General features: G+C 35.2%; 1 protein-coding gene across 1 annotated transcript in view; it reads right to left on the bottom strand.

The window, feature by feature from the left end:
• Positions 1 to 23,016, bottom strand: part of Usp5 (ubiquitin specific protease 5) — a 79,692-nt gene that overhangs the window by 13,746 nt on the left and 42,930 nt on the right. The window contains exons 7-12 of the mRNA XM_081740170.1: positions 21,454 to 21,647; positions 18,527 to 18,598; positions 16,911 to 17,109; positions 12,586 to 12,797; positions 9,927 to 10,049; positions 4,866 to 5,059 (exon numbers count right to left, since the gene is read on the bottom strand). Coding sequence (XP_081596296.1) covers positions 4,866 to 5,059; positions 9,927 to 10,049; positions 12,586 to 12,797; positions 16,911 to 17,109; positions 18,527 to 18,598; positions 21,454 to 21,647 — 994 coding nt within the window. The remainder of the gene's footprint in view (positions 1 to 4,865; positions 5,060 to 9,926; positions 10,050 to 12,585; positions 12,798 to 16,910; positions 17,110 to 18,526; positions 18,599 to 21,453; positions 21,648 to 23,016) is intronic.

Here is a 23,016-nt window from a genome sequence, read left to right as displayed (position 1 = left end):
CAAATAGGGACCCTCCTTTATTCAAAGTTCTAACGATCAAGGATTTTGTTTCAGTTCCTATATGCCCCCGCTGCCTTGATTTGGACTCCTCCGAAGATTATGCAAAGAAAACAAACAAACAAACATGTGAGAATTGCGCACAGAAAAGATAAACTTAAAGTCTATATACCATGCCTAAAAAGGAAGAAGAGACGTACGGATTCCAATGAAAAGGAGTGCTTAACAAACAAAATGAGGTATGAAAGAGAAGTATCCCGAGTTGATTATGGATAAATATTATCTACTCTATTTGGAATAGTAGAAAGGTCACTCTAGTAAACCAAAGAAACAAAACAAAAGACGGAAAATTAGACACAGACGACTCGTAAAGAAGATCGATCATGAATGAGCACGTAAATTTACCTACAATTTTATATGAATTTAATTATGACAACATAGAGGAATATTTTAAAAACTGTATTGATTCAAACAACAGTGAAACGTTTTCTATTTTATATGAAACGTTTTCCACTTTATACAGTAATATTACAAATATATGTAACAAAATTCCTGAATTAGAACTACCGTTAAAAGAAAACGTATAGTGGAGGTTATAATTATTGTTGGGACATACTTGCATTTTGGTGAATTGAATTCTTCAATACTAATAGCTATAACAAGTACTATGTACGAGGAATGTTTTTTAAGTACGTATAGTTTTTTAAAAGTACATTTTTCGTAACAATTTTGTTGCTACATGAAAGCTTGTATTTTAATATACTTTTGTACATAGTTTCCACCAATATTAAGGCACTTATGCATCATACAACCAGCTTTTGAATATCATCCTCATAGAAGTCTGCCGCCTGATTTAACAAACACGGTCGTTTTGACATCATCGTCGTCGTGATGCTGACCTTGAAACTAGGAAATTATCAAGTAACGACGAACTCGTGAAGTGTCTTTTCTCTTTCATTTCATCGTCAACTTGCTGCACCAAGTCTTCAGTGATGACAAAAGGTCGCCCACTTCGTTCCTTATTATGAATATTCATGCGGCCGTCTTTAAAAGCTTCAACTCATTTTCGTATCACTCCATCGTTCGTAATGTTTTCTCCATCACTTCACGAATCTGGAGATGAATTTCAGCCGCCTTCACGCCTTTAGCACTAAGAAAACGAATCACAGCGCGTATTTCACAATCGGCGGAGGCATTTTAACTGCTCACAAAGAAACGTCAACACAGTCGAATGTTTCCGTAATGGCGTCTGTGGCTTGCCAACAGATGTAGGTACACAGTGTGCATGTGTGGGATGCCGACCGCTGAAGCGGCCGAATTTCAAAACGGAACTTACTTAAAAAACATACCTCGTATTTAGGGATTATTAATTATAGTTGAAGAACTTGTTTGTATTAGTAGCGAATTAATAAGCAGACAAAGGCATATAGTGTACCTGAAATACAGATCAACTATAAATCAAAAAGGTTTACGCTAAGTAGAATATATAAACAACTCTCACAAAGACAAAAACTTCCAAATGACACCACTCGCAATTAAATTAATAACATTAAACGTTCTTTACACAGGGCCGCATAGGTTCTGTTGTTTTTATAATTTTGGGTGTTTTATATGCATTTGAACATGCTGAAACCGAAACTGGCACTAGTTTTCTCATATCACGTAAGAATTTCTTACAATTCACGATTTATATATGTTGATTGCGGTATGCATGTTTAAGCGTAATTCAACTGATTGACGCTAGATGTCACAAGTACATAGTGAAATTACCTAGGTGGTAATCAAAATGAATGTGTTTTAAATGTAAGGAAGTTTAATTTAATTAAATTAACTAAAATTTTGCCTGCATGAAGATTTAAAATATTTCTATATCAAACCTCGTTATCTCATTTCAAATAAATTTCATATTTAGTTATCGCAAATCTTTGATGTGCTTCAATAGTATGAATTGTTAATATCTTAGGCTAATTCTTTCTTGTAGTTCGTTGAATACTGTGTTGCCATGGCATCTCGTGGTTGAAAGAATAGACCAGATTTATTTTGTTATATCTGTGATGAATTTGTTCCACACAAACAGAAACGGAAAATTACAGATTTTGTAAGAAGGGCATATTTCGCATACTTCCGTATGGGACTTGGAGACCAAGATAAATTTTGGACTCTACACAATCTGTGTAGATCTTGTGTGGAATTGTTAGGGAAATGGAGCACTGGAAAGCGGTCATCTATGCCATTCGCAGTACCAATGCTGTGGAGAGAACCCAAAAACCACAGCGACGATTGCTACTTCTGTTCCGGTGAAATTGTAGGACACAATACTCGAAACAAGACAAAGATAGTGTATCCCAATATTCCCTCTGCAATGAGACCTGTGCTGCACGGCCTAGACTTGCCTGTTCCGACACCTCCATCAAGTTTTAAGTCCGTAAGTGATCCTAGTTCGTACAGTGATTCAGTGGAAAATAGTGAAATAGAAGATGAAGTTTACAACCCCCCCTAGCGGATCTTGTGACCCTATATCACCCACTCAACGCCAGCTCAATGATCTAGTTAAAAACATAAATCTGTCTAAAGAATCTGCTGAACTTCTGGGTTCCAGACTTAATGAAAATAACTTGCTGGCCTGTAGAACATTTTCCTGGTACAGATATCGGAAAAAGGAATTTGTGCAGTATTTCTCAAAAGAAGGTTCTGTCGTGTTTTGTTGTGATGTGTCAGGTTTGTTGATCAAGTTAAATTTCCCTTGCCTTTCTAGTGATTGGAGATTATTAATTGACTCGAATAAAACAAGTTTAAAATTAGTTCTGTTATATAATGGAAATAAGTTCCCCTCAGTCCCTATTGCTCATTCTGTGTCACTGAAAGAAGCATACGACAATGTGCAATTTATTCTTAATAAAATTAAATACGAGGTACATGGTTGGGTGGTGTGTGGAGATTTGAAGATTTTGAGCATTGTACTTGGGCAACAAGGTGGATGTACAAAAATACCATGTTACATATGCGAGTGGGATAGTAGGGCACGAAATGACCACTGGGGAAGGAAACAGTGGCCATTACGAAAAACACTGAATGCGGGATCAAAAAACATTCAACAAAATTTAGTCAGTCCTGAGAAAGTTATACTTCCTCCCCTTCACATAAAATTAGGATTGATGAAACAATTTGTTACGGCACTCGACAAGGAAGGCGAGCGAATGTTTCAAGTTCATATGAAACAAATTTTCTTCACTTTCATGTGCCAAAGTGAAAGAAGGTGTCTTCGTTGGCCCAGACATTAGGAAGTTAACGAAGGGTAAAAACTTCGAGGCAACAATGACTAATGCTGAAAGGGATGCTTGGATAGCATTTAAAAGCGTGGTGGTGAACTTCTTGGGGAACCACAAAAGTGCTGATTACAGAGAAGTTGTTGAGAATATGTTAGTTAAATTTCAAGAACTGGGTTGCAACATGAATCTCAAGTTGAGTTTTTTGCATTCTCATCTTGATTACTTTCCACCAAATCTCGGAGAATTAAGTGAGGAATAAGGCGAACAGTTCTACCAAGACATGAGGGATATGGAGAAAAGGTATCACGCACTTTGGAGTGTTAGCATGATGGCTGACTACTGTTGCACATTGCACAGAGAGACTTCAGAAGAAAATCACAAGAAAATTAGGAAAGCTTATAAGAGAAAGCGTGCTAAAAAGATGTAAAAAATAAATATGTTATATGACTGTGTTGATTTCCATTTTACAACGTATATATTTATGTATATATGTAGTAATCTGTATGTGTAGAGAATCTTATATTCTTTTCTTTGTCTATCTGCATTCACATTAAACAAAACATATTCAGTTGTTTAGCATAATACGCTCTTTAGTCTGATAGAAGATAAGAAATAAGGTATAATAAAACAGTATTGAATACGGAAGAAGGCCCAAATTTTGACATTGATTTGTAAGAAAACCTTACGTGACAGGGAAATGCGAATTCATTATTCGTAATCAGCTAGGAACAAAGAATTAAGTTCATCTATTAATCAAAAAAACAACATGAACTTTTTTTTTCAATTTGCAGCCCTGTGTTATTAACTGAATAAGTTTTGAACAAACTTCAATATATTTAGTTTGGAAAATGTCTAGAATACAATAAAATTTATTTGCAGTATCAATGCTCTAGTTTTACGGTAAGGAATTCTTATGGAAACAAAATCATCAGTAAAAAAATCTTCAGGAATAATATTATGAAAAAAATTAAGATCAAAAATATATCGCCTATCGGCTAAAGACAAAAAATAGACGTACTCATATCATTGAAATCTTTGAAATTCTATCGTAATCAACCTAGGAAGTTATTTGAATAGAGACAATAGTATTTACAAAATATCTGGCTTCATTGTTCCAAATCACCATACCATATTCCAAATGAGAATGCATTTACACATGCAGAGAATTTTGAAGTATTAATACTGGAAAAATTACGACAAAGTCATTTTAACATTGCTAAATTTTTTATGGCCTAAAATATGATTACCTATAAATATTTTTGAAATAATTTATCTAATATTATTCCTAACTCTTTAATGCTATCTAAAGTTCCAAACTCAACTTTTTGATTACCTATTATATATTTATAATTGAGCTGATTTTTAGTTTAACGTCCCTTTCAGCAGCGAGGCTATATGAGACGTGGACTCTGACTAATGTGGAATCCGAACCACATAAGTTCCCGCTGGGAATCGAACCCGGGTCTCCCACGCCTATGTTTATAAGACAAAAGATCAGTTTTCCTGGAAAAAAGTTATAATAATAATAATATATAAATTGTTCTTGCATTCGTTATAAAATGACAAAAAGGTATAAGCGTAAAGAAGAGTCTGAAATACCTGGTGTAGGTCCCTGAAGTTCTGGCAAATGTTCTTCTCCTGGTTGAGGCCCAGTCGCTCGTAAACTTGACAAATCAAGTTTATCGGGCATATCTACAGCTACATCTAGCTTAATGGGTACCCAGTCTTCTCGAAGAGTGAACTTCTTTAAATGCAATAAGAGGTAGTCAGGAAACGTGGCTAGTCGGGTAGTTCTGGAAGTGGTTAAAGACGAAAATCTCTATTACAATTAAATCAAAAGGAAATTTCAGAGGTAGAAAGAAGTTTAACCTTGTGACTTCATTCCCATCATTAGACTAATACTCTTATATTAGATGACTAGCCACTTTTGCTATTACCAATAGTAATTACCTGATCTAAGGAAGATATACTGAATATAGAAATGTGATTTAGTAACTCAAGTTCAATACCTATGTTGTTTATATTATTTATTTATTGATACTTTTCCTCCTCACTATGATTTTCTGTTCTTTATTATGGTATATAAATCTAAATAAAAATAGATGCATAATTATTTAAAACAAAAACACACTGAAGAGACTGAATAGGTAATTACAAATGGATATGATGGAAAAATGAAATGATATCTGTGAGTGTTACGTCCCACAGTTATGCCGGCTAAGCTAAACGAGACGGTGATGGTAAAGAATGCAACGGTGGAATGAATCAAGTGAGAGACAATGGGAGAACCCCCAAAAACCCAGAATACGGTGTTTGTCTGCCTCAAAGCCTACTTGGTGCAAGCTGGAACTGAACCAGGGATCCCAAGCATCAGACGTGAACGCTCTACCGATAGAGATGATGGAAGAGTTAGTGGAACTTTAGTGAGCGTTCCACTACTGAACTAATGTATTCCAAAATTTTAATATAGATCTTTCTACACTAAAGATACCAATTAAAGGAAAGTCGGAAAAAACTCATTTTGGAAGGAAGAGGGTAATGAGTTTTAAAACGGAATGAATCTACTGTTGCCAGGTGTGAAAAAAAGCAATATCTCAATTTCAAAACTCCCTTAGGGCCAACTTCAGGGCTCTATATGTTTAAGATATGCTTTGATAAGGTTGCTCAGGTAGATCTTGTATCTTATATGCGATCCTTAGTTACTAAATAATTGAGTTAATAATCCAAAAATAAAATCAATAAATAATGGCTATACGTAAATATACTGTTTTCTTCTGCCGCTGACTATGCATTAAAACTATGTACATGCACAGTCACTCAACTGCGTGAGTTACTACAGTGACGAAGACGACTACTACTACTATTACTGCTACTGCTACTACTACTATTACTGCTACTACTACTACTACTATTATTATTATTACTACTATTACTGCTACAACAACAACAACAACTACTACTACTACTACTACTACAACAACTACTACTAAGTAGTAGTAGTTTATCTTTATTCAAAAGAAAATTAGTCTTTTGAGTATTACGGCTTGTTTTTTCTTTCTTTCAAATTAACAATTCCCTAACACAAAGCAAATGCAAACTATTCTGTTTATGTCAACTTTACATGTATGTCATACTTTGCGATAATGTGACACTGTATATATTTGCGTATGCTACTCTCATCATGGGCAAACAACTGAAATTTATCTTTTTAGATGTACTTTACGCACATGGCGTTTGGAGAAAAAGAAAACACCTGGATATATATGGGGATTAAATTTCTGATCTCCGCGAATCAAGGAAGATACGGTATTTAGGTAAACTTCTATTTTAGAGGGTGTATTCTTATTAAACGATATCAGTATCAATAAAAATACGAGTACTTATGATTGCGTTTTCGCATTATATACTTTTCTCTCACTAGAAACCTATACGAAAAATTCGTAGTACGTAAATACAGTCTGCCAAAAATAGGTGAAGACTATTTTAATATTGACATTGAATGATTTATCTATATTAAAGTTGTGAAGTGGTGTGTAACATTATGACTGCAAAGTTAGTGATTCTGTTTGAAGCCTGCAAACAGATACAAATATCTATAAATATTTCCGGCAAATTTGCAATTTGTAGTAATTGTAGAGACTCGTAAATAATACCTTCAGATTGTGGTTTACAGGTCAGCTTTACAAGTACAGCTAATCTTACTTATTCACGTGTAATATGTGCAAGTAAACAAGATATTCACTGAATATCGTTATATGTATACAATATACTATATATGGCGACAAGTAACAGGTACTTGAAGCATTTGTGAACACGGAATAGTTACAATGAAAGAAAAACTGATCACATTATGTCAACAATGAACGTTTATAAAGGGAAATGGCAAAATTAAGTCTGTTCACGGATGGAAAGATCGTACTAAGAAATAATAACAGAACTCTTTAAAGTCACCCGAAAGTAATAATAATAATAATAATAATAATAATAATAATAATAATAATAATAATAATAATAATAATAATAATAATAATAATAATAATAATGTGTAAACCAAAGTTTTCCTTCAGAATATTTAAAGATAAGCAATAATCTTTATTCGATCGATGATATTGAGGCCTCAAGTACTTGATAGAATTATCTCAAATTATGACATTAATTTGAAAGTACTCCAGAGTAATGAGTAATGACGTATCACCCATTCAGTGAACGTAGAAGGGAGTTGGCTTGAAAATTATTTCAGTTTCTTTCTTCCGAATTCAAACAACTTAAATTTATCTTGTTTTCTAATTAATTACGGCTATTTCTTTAGAACCATAAACCATACTTTTGGATGCAGGAAAATCAAATTAACAAATTAGAATGAAGGAGAGAGATATCATTATTAATTAGTCAATTTACTTGCCTTTCAAACACACTTTCGTAATATGTACCCTGAACGAAAATAAAAAATAAAAAAAAATCTCATTAGATGTTCTGTATATGAGTAATTTTTAAAATATTAAATTTACTCAAATTACATTCAGTCACATGTAGAAAATATACAGAGATCAAACTGTTTTACTACATTTACTTGTTTCGTGCTTGTTTTTTAAATTACTTTTCTCTTTTGTCCACTGTACATTCAGTTTTTTTAGACTTCCAAAATATGAATGCATAAATCTTGGAAGTCTTATAAGAACGGCTATGTTCATCCGTCCGTCTGTCTGTCGATATGTATCGGAGCAAAAACATTAGGAGACAGCGAGAAGTGTTTTTTTTTTTTAAAAAAAAATTGATTCATTGTCTAAAAGATAAGTTTCACCTCCTCCTTTCTTTCAAATCGACAATGGTCGAAATAGACCATTTCTAGTTTAGCGTTAATAGTCATAGAATAAAAACAGTAATAGGTAACGAGAAGTGGTTTTCTGCAATGGAAAACGTCCTAAGAGTAGATTTCGTCTCAACCTCTATCTTTCTATTGAAACCGGAAGTGGTAGTCATCCACCTACAATTTCCGGTTTCAAATACTATCTCCATAAAGCAGAAACGATAACAGAAAGCAAAAGACGGATTTTAGATATGGATTCGGCGTCATAAGAATAAGTTCATTCATCTTCAATCTTCATTCCTCTATTCCAATCTGAAGTGGTGAAACTCTACGATCTCGTTTGAACTCTAATTGCCATAGTGGGAAAACGGAAAGATTCGGGAGAAGCAGTTCTTTTGACATGGATTCGGTACTACAGGAATAAACGTCATTTCGGGCTTTGTTTCTCTTTTTCAACCAGAAGCTATTGAAATCTACTACCTTTCCGGTTCTAGTTTTGATCTCCATAAACCAAAAACAATAAGAGATAGTAAGAATTATTTATTAAACATCGATTCAGCCTTCCAAGGATAAGTTTCGTCCCAGTTTCTATCCTTCTGAGTAGAAAAGTAATACAACTTCCGGTTCCAATACTGATTACTGCATTAGGAGACAGCGAGAAACTGTTCTTGGTATGGATTCAATTTCTGACATTATCCCTCTAAGCACCTGGAAGTTACGTATCTATTACTTCTGGTTTCAATATTGAATTCGTATAGTTTGGAAGTCTATTGTAATTTCAAAATGTGAAATGAAACTCACTTTCCCAAACTTTAGATACTTTATAATGTTTCGTAAAATATCAATAGCAACTTTTGTTGATTGAAGAATTAAATTTTTCTGTTGAGCTTCGAGGCTACGAGGGACAGTCAAAAGTTTCCCCCGGAATTTCGTTGTAACTGCGTATTTATTATTACAATATAGGTACACATTCACCTAATCGCCTTCAAAATAGACTCCTTGAGAACACATGAACTTAGTCTACCGCTCCTGCCATTGCTGGAAACAGTGTTCAGAAGTTCAGCCGTCGCGTTGGTTTGGATGTTTTCTACGGTGGCAAAACGTTTACCTTTGCGGTCATTTTTGATCCTGGGAATGAGCCAGAAATCCGCTGGTGCTAATTCCGGTTGAGTACGGAAAATGGGAAAAAGAGATTTCTGGCTCTTCTCTAAGATCAAAAAGGGCCTCAAAAGTAACCGTTATGCCACCGTGTCAAACCAACGTGATGGCTGAACTTGGGAACATACCAAAAAACAGGACTTTCAGCGTTGTTTCGAGCAATGGCAAGAGCGCTGGAACAAGTGTGTGTGTTCTCAAGGAGCCTATTTTGAAGGCGATTAAGTGAATGCGTACTTATATTGTGGTAATTAATAGTTACACCGAAATTCCGGAAACTTTTTGACTGCTTCTCGTATATGGGACAGCAGCGATTGCTTAAAGTGGGATTCGAGCCTGTAATTGAAGAAAACACTTCTTCAAGGAACAGAAGCCAGAACCACATGCACAGAGAGTATCAGATTTGCCATGTGGCCAGGTACAACGACCTTCGAATAGTTCTCTGTGCTTCTAAAGCATACTTGAACAATCTCCAGAATATTTTTTCCCTCCATTTTCCAAATATGTCTAACTTCATTAGTTACGTATTACTGTCCAAATATGATGTGTTAAAATGGATTATCTGTGGCACTATATAAACACTAAATAACAAGTAAGACAGTAAACTCTCAGAAAGTGAACTGAATACTATAAATGTCCATGAATGCAAACAAAATTAGCTGAAACAACATGTGCTTATAAAGCTACATAGTTCTTACTTTCTTGCTGATGTTTTTTCTTCTACAGCTGTGCTATAAAATGGCTCTATTACTTCAGGTTCGGAAAATGTTTCTAGACAGGAGAACAGACTTATCCGTGGTCGAACAAGTGCATTAGGATCCCTGAAAAATAAACGTAACTATTAATTCAGACTGTAAAAATAGCATAATCCCACTAACTCTTACAAGTAATAATCTTCACAATGGATATTACATGCGAAGGAGGAGCACTTAGTTTTCTGAATTTTCTTATAGAACAAAATTCAATTACCTGTGGGATATCAACTGCTCTAACCTTCGAAATAGTTCCCGTGAGAAGCTATGCACCTCTTAAGGCAACAGTGCAAAGTAAAGTAATAACATAATATTAAATATTACTTACCTTTTCCTACTGTGTCTCAAATTAAACCTACTAAACGGTTTTGTAGGTCGCGGTGGCTCAGTGGTTGAGCGGTTATCTCCGGTGTATAGGTCCCTTGTTCGGTCCCAGCTCGAGCCAATGGGTTTTGTAGTTGACAAACACCGTGTGCGTGGGTTTTCTTATTTCCTGTTGCTTTCCCCACCCTACCATTTCATTCATCATCATCACCGTCTCCCTTTGTCTCGGAGCATAATCGTAGGACGCTGAACTTCAAAAAAGAAAATTACTAAACGATTTTGATAATCCCTGTTATCTTCATTCGTAGATCTGGTTAACTCACATGGAACTCTTCTCATGTCTTGCAATATGTTATCTTGCACTTTTGTATGCACACAGCTGAAGAACAGTAAGATCAGAGAACTTCGTAAACTCTTTGCATTTGAACAACCTTTCTTATCAAAATCTGATTGCTGCTAAAACTTGGCACGAAAAATTTTTATATATGAGAACTTATACACGGTAGCAAAAATAGATTTAATTTTACAGCTTTTACTGCCATTTCACCATTTAAATATTTTAAGTTTGCCGATATAAAAATATCTGTATGTCACCCCATTTTTCAATTTGAACTTAGGACAGTTGATCTGACGAAATCTCACTTACGATAGTCTACGTAATGTTGATCTTAAACCCAAGAGCCTTTTCCACTGACAAATATTCTGAGAATGATGTTATTTGAGATACTTATGTATATAGAGATTCCATTTATGTTGCTAAATATAAATAGGTATCAAAATAATGGAACACTTGTAATCTGCAACACGGAAGATGTGTGAGATGGTATGCATCACCTTGAGGGTCGTGTGCAGTGCCTGGTCGTTGTGAGCAGTGTATCATGTAATCGTCTATCAGGCAAAGTAAACCAGAGCCCTGTGCTGAAGCGGGCAGACGGCAGTGTTGCAAAATAGGTTTCAAAGATGTCAAATTGTGGGTGCATAGCAAGTTCACGCAAGTGTATTTAAAGGTGGCCAGTATGTTACGTGTGTCGCAAAGAACAGAGTCAAGGTGATGACAATTACAGAACTCATGGCAAAACACCGGGCAAGAATAACAATAGACGGAAGACAGGCCTAGGTGAGAGCGATCATCAGAGGATTGTCACGAGAACTGAGAAGCAAATGCAGCAAAAATGACTGTGGAACTTAATTAGCACACTGGAATAGCCTATTACCAGAATCAGAACGTTACGCGAGTTGTATAACCTGAACATGTGTTGTACGGTTGGGATTTTCAAACTGCTGATCACCACCAATGGTTGGAAACTCGTAATATGTTATGGCGAGTCCTCTTTTATTTCTCACAACACGTCGTGTTTATGTATGGCGGACGTCTCTTCCCTACCGCAAAACATGGACGATGGCTCTATGATGCTGTGGTCCGCAATTTTCTGGTATTATGTGGATTCTATTTTTAGCTCAAAGGTCACATTACTGCCAGTGGTGAGGTGGAAATTTTAGTTGACCATGTATATCCAATGTAAGTGTTTCTGACCAATGATGGAAATGTCCAAAATCACAATGTGCCAATTCATAGTGTTGGAACTGTTGAATTAGCTTCACTATCATTAGGATGAACTATAACAACTCCCTTGGCCCGCAATATTATTGATCACCTGTAATTAATTCTTGATCCCAGACTCCGGAGCATTCTCTATCCTCGTTGACGGAACTGAGTACTGCACTACAAGAGAAATGAATACAATATTTCTCCGGAAACCATTCATGACTTATGATTCCATTTCACACAAATCAGTGTACTGCAGGCTAATGGTGGTCCCATCCCCGTGTATTAATCAGGCACGATGCATTTTCTTTAAGTATTACCACTATTTTGATAATCCTCTATATATTGATTTAATCTGCATTTATGTTCTTTATGAGCAACTGAGACTATACGGGATAAAACCTAGACCTTAAAGTGTGATCTGAACAAACGTATAATGTTCGATACTTTCCCATCGGAAATCGAATCCAGGACCTCATGCACAAAAGGTACGGGCGCTAATTACTGGTCTAGTGAGAAGAGTTAATTATTAAATACAAATTCTTAAATTCATTTAATTGTTAAACTCATTTCTTCAGCTTAAACTTATTGGACTATGAACTGACCTTACTAACGGACACGATAATATATTAATCAAATAATAATAATAATAATAATAATAATAATAATAATAATAATAATAATAATAATAATAATAATAATAATAAATCGATCATGTGGAAGAATTCTACTAACAATTTTTGTCCCTTGGCTTCAGCTTCTTTTTTCTTTGCTTCATAGGCAGCAACTTCTTCCTTATTCGTCGCCGCTTCAAGAGGTATAGGCAGTGGTAAGGAATACTCAGCTCTGTAGCTGTATTTCACTTTCTTTGACTTATTGCACTGAACTCTTTCTTCTACTTTAAACTTGAAACAGTCTGCTGGATTTTTTTGATGCCTACTATGTCTCTGTAAAAATCAAGACAAAATACACAATGAATACAAACATAATATGAATACAAATATACACAACAATTACATTAACTATTTATTGATTTTAGAAAGGCATACGACTCGGTTAGGAGAGAAACATTATACAACGTTCTTACAGAACTTGGAATACCGAGAAAGCTAATTAGATTAAGATATGTTTAAAAGATCCCAAAGTAAAGTCCGGGTAGGAAAATTTTTGTCCACGAGCTTTCACGTCGAAAATGACCTGAAACAAGGAGATGCGTTGTCGCCATTATTATTTAACTTTGTTCTGGAATACGCTACAAGGAAAATCAAAGATAGCAACCAGGGCCTAGAGTTGAACGGTATTCACCAGGTTATGGCATATGCTGATGATGTAAATTTAATAGGGGATGGTAGGAGAACAATAGAAAGAAATGCAGAGATCTTATTAAACGCTTGCAGGGACATGGGTTTAGAAGTAAATGCAGAGAAAACTAAATACATGGAAGTGCGTTGGGACCGTAATACAGCAAATTATGGATGCGTTAAAATATTAAATAATACTTTTAATAAAGTGGATAGTTTCAAATAACTAGGATCAATATTAACAGAGGAAAATCATATTCACGAAGAAATTAAATGTCAACTAAAAGCAGGGAATTCGTGTTACTATTCGGTTCAAAATCTCTTGTCGTCGCGAATTCTGTCGAGGAATTTGAAGTTAAAATATATAAATCGATAATCATGCCTGTTGCTCTGTATGGCTGCGAAACATGGTCGCTTACACTGAGGGAAGAACATAGACTGAAGAGACGAATATTCGGACTCAAGAGGAACGGGAATGGGGAATGACGAAAACTTCATAACGAGGAAATACATAATTTATACGGTTTACCCAACATTGTTAGGGTCGTCAAGTCTAGGAGGCTTAGGTGGGCAGGTCATGTAGCTAGAATGGAAGAAAGTAGAAACGCTTTCAAAGTCTTGACTGGAAGACCAATCGGAAAACGACCATTAGGAGGACCTAGGCGCAGATGGGAGGACAATATTAAGATGGATCTCGCAGAGATAGGAATACAAAGTAGAAACTGGATGCAGTTAACTAAGGATAGAAGTCAGTGGAGAGCTTTTGTGAACGCGGCATTGAACCTCCGGATTCCATAGGCCATAGAGTTAATTAGTTAGTTAGTTAGTTACAAATATACACGGTACTATGCATTATCTGCTATACAATGATGAACAGAACAGATTTTTCATTCCATATCTGGATGCGTTATATGAGTCACTGTCTCGTCCAAATTTTCTTTTGACTTTGAGTTGAATGGATCAAAGTTATTAACATTTGTAATTCTATTTTTAATATCTTTGGCAACTAAGTTAATGAATACGACAACAATGCCGTATGGAACTGTGTAGCAATAATTTCATCAATATAATGGCACGGACTCTCTTATGTATTCGTTGAAGTTCCGTGCTTTACAATTTAGAAGATAAACAGACAATATTTGAAACGTAAACAAGCTTCCACTTCTAGCTCCAGAAACTCGATGGAGGATTAAATTCTCTTTAATTGTGGGATTCTCCACCTTAAAGTCGTCCTTCTAAACAAGCGGCTTTAAAAAATTGTGCAAGTAAATAAGATCTAGCCACTTATATGAAACTTCGATCTTTCTTGTTCAGTAGTACACGATAAATACACCATAATAGTAAGATTCCTTTTTACTATCTTCTCAAAAGAAAATTGCCACCATTCGTGCAAGTGAATGAGATATTCGTATTCTGTATATTAGAGAGCCCCACATTTTGGAATTAATGTTTTCACGTTAAGAAGAAACAAGTAATAATTCTTAATACCTGTTTTCTCTCAGCCTTTTGGAATATTATTTCCAAAATTCGTGCCTACAATAAGATATTCGCGTTCCCGGCATCAAAGAGCAACACATGAATTTCGGCTTTATGTACTAAAGCTTCAAAAGAATTACGTTGCAATAGTTAAATATTTACCTTTCGCCCACCACTTCGGGGTGGAATTTCTCGAGTGAATGTGATATTCGTATTCTACGTATCAAATTTACCGCCTTTATATCCAATAGTTAAGGAAAAACTTATTTCGATTCCCTTTCTCCGCTTTTTCTCTCTTCGAGAAAGAATTTTCAACATTCATGAAAACAAATGAGACATTCTCCTTTTATGCACTAAAAACCTACACACACTAAATTTCGAAGGCATGTGAAATGGTTCAAAAGGAATATGGAATAGTAGTTAAAATTTATCATTTCAGCACCCTTCGGGTGGAATTTCGTAACTTCGTCTAAGTGAATGAGATGATTGTATTTTCTATATGTTAAATATTCTCCATGTACCGAACTTCATGCTTTAATGTACAATGTTATTCCTTTCGAGTGGAACTTTCTGCAATTAGTGTAATACAGTATCCCTACTCTGCAACCAAAGACTCACATATGAGAAGCAGTCAAATGAAAACTGAACACCCTCCATAAAACACATTCCTAACAAAAGTTGGCAACACTGCTGTTACTTATCGACACTACCATCTCTCGGGGGCAGAAATGCATAGTGACAACCCACAGGCACACAAGTTGTTCGTTTATTGCTCTATAAGTGAGCGTAGTGAAAAGGTGTTCGTCCAGCATTAGAAATGGAGGCAAGAAAACAAGAGCAGAGAGGTGTAGTTCGTTTTTTGGTGGCTGAGGGTATTGGAACACGCGAAACTCATCATCGCACGTCTGCTGTGTATGCCGAACACTGCATGTCACTGACAAGTGTACAGGAGTGGCATAAGAGATTCCAAGAAGGACGCTTATCACTGCAAGACGATTCGCGCCCAGGGCAAGTCCATCGAGCCATTATCCCTGATGTGATTGTGCGGATTGATGGTATTATCCGGGAAAACTGACGGATCACAGAGGAAGAAATTCGTGTTTAAGTCAAAACTAGCTATGGCTCCGCGCATGCCATTATCAAAGAACATTTGCGTTCCGAAAAATTTGAACAAGTGGGTTCCGCATCAACTGACGGAGCGACCAGAAAAGATTAACAGAATGGCATAATGTCTGAGCAATCTGCAGGGATACCACGAGAAAGAGTATGCGTTTCTGTCCCGTATCGTCATGGAAACACCCCAATTTTCCCCCACCAAAGAAATCCAAAGTTGTTAACGTAAGTTCCAGTAAAATCATGATGACCTTCTTCGACTGCAGGGGCCTTCTGCTTGTTAACTTCCTCAAGCGTGAGGCCACAACAAATGAGAAGCGCTATGGAGACTCTTTGCAGAAACTGAGACGCGACACAAAAGTCAAAGCGCCCTGGAATGCTATCGGATAGAATCATCCTTTTGCATGATAATGCCCATCCCCATATTGTCAATCTAGTGAGGGATACGCTTCAGATCTTTGGCTGCGAAATACTGCAACATCCTCCGTACAGCCCAGATTTTTCTCCTTGTGATTTTCACATTTTTGGCAAATTGAAGAAAGACATTCGTGAGCGTAGGGTTCAGTTGGACGAGGAAGTGCAAGAGTGGGTGACGCTGTGGATCCGTCAGCGACTTATCTTCCTTCTAGAAGATTGGAATTGATCGTCTCGTCTCCCAGTGGGATAAATGTATTAACGTGTCTGGCAATTACTTTTGAATAAAAAGCATTCCATTGTCACTTTTTTGTGTGTGTTCCGTTTTCATTTGACTGTCCCTGATATATATATATATATATATAATCGTGTCTTTATGTGCAATGAAGAAACATTTAATAATGGTCGTATTCCTAATCTCTTCACCTCTTTGGTGAAACTTTCTCAATTCGTGGTAAGTTGATTAGATGCTTTTATTCTACGAATCAAAGTGTCGATCTAAAATAGATGAATTGTAAGTAAATTGGTACAGAAAAAACTTTCCTTTCTCACAGCGACACATCCATTGATTCGTTCTCCAACCTCTTCGCGGTCGAATTTCCAAAATTCGTGACAATGAATGGAATATTTGTAGAGTAAAGATAGAAAAAAAAAAAAAAAAGAAGTAGTCTTAATAAATTACTACATATAATTCTTCGACAATTATACCAAACGTTGCCTACTGTGTTTATTTACTTTTTGTTGTACGAATATTACCTCTAAAACATTAATGAGGTGTAAGAAAAATTCTTGAGCATCCTGCTGCCGTTTTGTGGAGAAATCCGGGTGTCCCTTTCCTATAAGATTCTTGAACATCTGTGGACGGATCCCAATCTGATCTTCATCGACTTTGTCAGTGCCTTCTGGAGGACACTTAGAGTATTTCCCTGATAGCAAGCCAACTCCCATCTTTGCCCTGCAACAGTACAGAAGAAAAGGAAATTAAAGCTTCACTTCATATAAATATTACAGCATGAAACTTTAACACGAAGTACAATATAGAGTTAATTTTAGTGGCCTAGATGAGCTTCTCAGAATAATGCACGACAGAATACAAAGCAACGTTAGTTATCACCATTAAAAGGATCTCTGTAGCATGTTTTATATTTATTTATTTTTTATATACATTTTAAAGATCAGTGGCACGTCTTTATTTAAGTAACCAATTTCAAGTTTGTGCAGTTCTTACTAATCATATAAAGTCTGATGCCATATTTAGACAAGTTGGTTCCTTCTGACGTAAGTTTAACACATCTTTGGAATTAAGTCAATATTTGTTGATTAGCAGAGGAAGTACTCCGATTATTCGGATCAAATACAAGTTGTTGCTGGTATATGTGGTGTGACTGGAAAAGTAAGAAAGGCTTGTAAATTTAAAATACAATATTGACCAGCTATTGTGAGGTTCTCCTTCAAAATATTCCCCTCCGACTGAACATATCGACTACAACAGTGTTTTGGATGTCTTCAGTGGAGTCAAATAGTTTTCCTTTGAGAGAAGACTTCAATTTAGGAAACAGGTAGAAGTTGACAGGTGTGGAACAGGAAGTTCTGGAAACACAGGAACTTGGAATTGAGCCTAATTCCGTGATCAAGAACCATGATGACGAAGCCCATTATAGTGGTGAAGAACAGCTTTAGTCCTTTTTCTTACGCACATTTTCATGCAAACGCTGAAGGACACTTTTAAAATATTCCTGGATAATTGTTTTGACCCTACGGGTAAATTGGTGATGCAAGATACTCGCAGAATCGAAAAATACAACATTCTTTTAACATTTGAAAGACTTTTTTTTCTGGTCGTTGCAAACTTAGATCCTTCTACTGCAACGATTTCTACGTCATACCCATAAGAAGGAATATAAGACATTAGTTGCCAAGAAAAAAGAAAAAAAAGTAAAGAAAAAAAGAAAAAAGAAAAAGAGATGAAACAACTTTACACTTGGTGTTTGAATCAAAGTTTATTTCTAAGCTACGATAAAGAACTCACTATATTCCTTGGTTCAAATGGTTTATTGTCTTTTCTGTAAAACTGATTTAAAATATGTGACCGAACCTTGGAATTTGGCTGTACTGATCCATAATATATTAAAGCTGCTACAAGTATTGTTCACAAAAATATTGCCAGAATTTCAATAAAAGCCTAATAAAACATGCATGTTTCTTATTCTGTTAAAATTGATATCAAGTTATTGCATTCAACATTCAAGTCATAAATCTTTGTACAAATATTAACTGTCAGTTTACTTCTAAACGATAGGTTGAAGTAGTTATTGACAGTTTTCATATTTCAAACCTTAATACTTCTGAATTATAAAATTATTTGAACTTACATCTGTACATTAAAATCCGACGAAGGATCGTCTGACACATTACTAAATATTGCTTCAGCTCCTTCCACAAACCTAAAAGGAAGAAGAAGAAAAAGTTACGAACACTTTGGTTATTGAAATCGTGTACGGAAAAGTCAAAAATCATGACAATAGTTTACTTCGCGTACTTCTTGTAAGGAGTTCCATATTTAAAAATAAAAATTCTCTCGGAAATGTCAATTATGAGGATGAAAAGCTAAGCAAAAAATTAGAGAAGAAAAGCGATAGAAGGGTTTACGAAAAACTCAAAATTAATTCAAAATAATAATGAAATCACACTTTACAACCAAGAGTGCCTACTCAAGTGACATTACGAAATATTTTTATTTTCCCTGACATTTACTGCTATCGACCTCTATTTCAATCGTTATTATTATTTTAAAAATTTGTAAACAATCACATAGGCTATCCAGCCGAGGTTTTCATCTAAGAATGTCAGAAAACTAATTGTTGTAGATACGTTATATTCAAATTTCTATTTCTTTCTGTAATTTGTAAATTTTTAAATATATACGAGTATATTAATATATATATTTTTTTTAAATGTATGGAAAGCATTATTGAATATGATGAATAAACTAAATTTTCCCTGATCTAATTATATATATATTACAAAATTTGTTAAATAATATTAGAAATAAATACTGAAATCTGCTGGATGTTTTGACTATTGCTTACATCACATTGCAATGACACAAAGTAGAATAGATTTCTAATACTTCTGTAAATACTAGTTGTAAAAGTGTTATTAATATTTACGCTGTTACTTTTTATTTCAACCAATTACTTTGGACATCTTAAGTCAGTAAATTAAATACATTATGTAAGTAAGCCAGTAAAATAGAAGCTTCTCCAAAACTAATAACCAGACACACAATACGAAATTTCATATATTAAACTATGCCTCGTAAGGCAATGGCACTGCAAGCTTACACTCCTTGTTGGTACCATCTGACGTCCTGACATCGCAAAGTAACGAATCTCATGGTATGACCACAAACCGGCAAATCTCAACTCATGGCCTAAAAACGCACTGGAAACTAGGGGAGCTACAATTAGATTAATGCTTAAGTACCACCAACAATACCGGGGAGACTGTGACTCGTGAAATCCATTTATCTGCGAATCTGCCATCTTCTTGTAGGGTGTCTTTTCACAATTGACTTATCTTACTTTATGAGAAAGAAAGACAATGCAGGTGTAAGATTTAGTTGTACTTCCAATATATTAAAATAAAATTTCCACTATATTCCACTACGGGTGGAGCTGTGTAACGCTAACGCGAACTTGGCTGAACGGAGATGGTGACAACTGAACATTCCCCGACTTGCATTTCTATGTTTTTAATTTTATTGTATATTGTATCCTTGAAGGTGAAGTATACATTAAAACGCCAACTGTTAATCGTAAGCTTTTATGATTGAAATAATTTAGTAAACCTACGTCTGGTATTTCTAAAAAGTTTAATGAATACTTTATATATTAAATTCTTTTCACTGTCTTCTAACAACAGGGTAACAGCCATATTTAAAAGGTAAGTTTGACTGTGAAACGCAAGTGTGGAGTATGAATGGAAGTCATAACATTTCAATATTGGAATGTGTTTTTGCATAAAGTGCAGCGGTGTTACCCATATATAAAGTTACTTCGTAATTCTTAATTCAGAAATTTTGTTCTGTAAATCAGACTAACCTTACTCACACAATATATTAACAGTTCCAACACTACAATTGAAAATAATAATATAAACTCTGAGCGTATTATGATTAGTGTAAACAACACCAGTGCTACTTCTTGTCAAGGAAGGGTCTAAGGCAGCGTTTCTCAACCTTTTTCAACTTGCGGCACACTACAGATGTAACTTGAATTCTCGCGGCACACTATATAGATATTATTATTATTATTATTATTATTATTATTTGTAAACATAAAACACCTTGGTAATTTTTTCTGTGATTACTGATATCTTTTTCCCAGACAATAAAGTTCGATCCCTGGTTTCAATCCGTGGTAAATCATTATGCTTATTTTTCATTCTAATTTAAAAATAGAAAACAACTACATTGAAATATAGGACTCAAGTTTATAAACATACACTTTCTCTTTCGAAAATTGTATCCAACCTTTCACTAAGAAGGAAGATCACTAAATAACGAACGAACAAACAAATCTCTTGTACTTTTAAAACACAAATGAGGGTAATTTATATGCAGGTTTGCTTTCTCGAAATGATTGAATAATATTTTAAAATTTCAAGTTACGAAATAGTCTGCAACATAAAGAAGCAATAATGGTGATAACAATTATAACAAATATCTTTTAAACTTTAAAAATGTAGAGAATAGTAACACAGTATGGAACTTAAAATTGTAGATTCATAGTAGACGCTCAAAGCAATGTGAAACACAAATATACATTTTTCCTCTAAATATAATGTGAGACACAATGTCTTGCAATTTAATTGCAATAGAATTAATAATTATGTTTCGATTTCCTCGCGGCACACCAGTGTGCCCCGGCACACCGGTTGGGAAACGCTGGTCTAAGGCCATTTCCTACAGGGTCTACCTATGCTACTGAACTGACAGACTAGTGACGTCAATAAACTGACAAACTACTTACATACTGTGGTAGCGGTAAAGATGTAATAAATCAGTTTAGTACATATAGCATAGAAATGTTCATGCTGAATGTCACATGGAATTATCTGAGGAAAAATGTAATACAGCTGTTTTCCTAATGGTCATTTCTATCATATTTGGAACTGTTCAATATACCACAACACTTCCTTAAAGGAAGAAGTTTTGGCTATATCAACTCTCTTGCAACGCGGAAAGTTCTAAAAATTAAAGTTCTGGATATTGAACTTATAAACAAAATTATAATACCTTTTTTGAAAATCTGGTATGGTGAAAACAACTTGCATTACACTATTCATATAACAAGAATTTCCCAAATTAAAAAGTCCTGTGTATCCTGGTCCATAGAGAGGCTTCAATTGAGTGCCACTTTCTAAGAAGGCTCCCCACTCTCCAAACTTCTTGTTGATGTCCAGCTCAAGTTCCACCATTGATTTATCCGTCTAAGAAAGAGAGATCGAACTAAATACTCGAAGAAAAAAAGTATTTCATAGCACAAACAAAGCAAAAGATCATAAATTTAGTATTGTGAATATTAGGAGCACCGTTTATACAGGGTGTTTCAAAATGAAAATGAAATCTTTAAGTTTTACGTCCCACGGTTATGCCGGTTAGGCTAAAGGAGACGGTGATAATGAGAGATGAGTGAAATGGTGGAATAAAGAAAGTGGGAGGAAACGGGAGAACCCCGAGAAAACCCACGAGCACGGTGTTTGTCCACCACAAAGTTCACTTGGCGGGGGCTGGGATCGAACCCGGGACCCCAAGCACCAGAGGTGAACGCAGGGTGTTTCAAAAAGAATGGTCTGATTTTAAAAGTCCATATGTATTGATAAAAACATACGACTAAAATTAGATAAATTGCAAAACACTCACAAAATCTTCAAGTTTTAGCTATGCTATTACAAATGCTTTAAGTGTCTATCACCAGCAACACGAACATTTAGACGACAGCTAAATTCCACCATTTCATCGGAAGTGCGAGACCGGCCTGGACTCTTTTAGTTTTGCACAAGCACCCTGTCTCTTCAAACTGGCGATACCAACGAGAACGTTTTTGGGTGCAGGCGAATCAATGCCAAAACGCCGACGAAAAGTACGCTAGTCCGAAATCACTGATTCAGTCTTTGCAAACTGTAGCACACTCAACGCCTTCTATTGAGTGGACACCATCTTACTTCTGACTGACTGCAAACTGAGAAGGCTCACTGACTAATATCTAACGGCGATGTTCTGAAACTCTAGGTCACGTCCATTCAAACACCACTCATTTCCTTGCCGACACGTCCCATGTTTCGTAATTATTACCGTCCAAAATCAGTTCATTCTTTTTGAAACACGGTGTATATTAGGTTTTAACATAATGGAACAAAGATTAAACAAGCTCTTGCATATATTTTTATATTCATAACTTATGCAATTTAAACAAATCAACGTAACAGTTTTCTTATTTGGTCACAAAACTGATACATTTAGGACAGAATAATCTAAATAACATTATACAAGTGAGATGGAATCAAAATATGTTCGAAAAAGAATAATTTTTGAATTTGCATTTTTCTTTAAAAATATTTGTTTATTAACTACTATTTTTTTCTGATTTCAAGTAGTATATGTGCCCTTCACAATACGTTACTCGTATGATGGCGAATATGTCTAAACCAGTAATTTCTAACAATTACTGACAGAAATATTATAAATTACACGAATTATAAAGAAATGTATAAATATAGATATTACGAACGATGTAACAAAGACGCGTTAAATGAAACATCGTACAAACACAAGGAAAAGCTAGTAAAAAATAATCAT

This window comes from Thermobia domestica, chromosome 15 (assembly GCF_964235325.1).
Source record: "Thermobia domestica chromosome 15, izTheDome1.hap1.1, whole genome shotgun sequence".
Lineage (NCBI taxonomy): Eukaryota > Metazoa > Arthropoda > Insecta > Zygentoma > Lepismatidae > Thermobia > Thermobia domestica.
The sequence above is the reverse complement of the archived record's forward strand: the minus strand, read 5'-3'. Positions and strand labels throughout refer to the sequence as shown.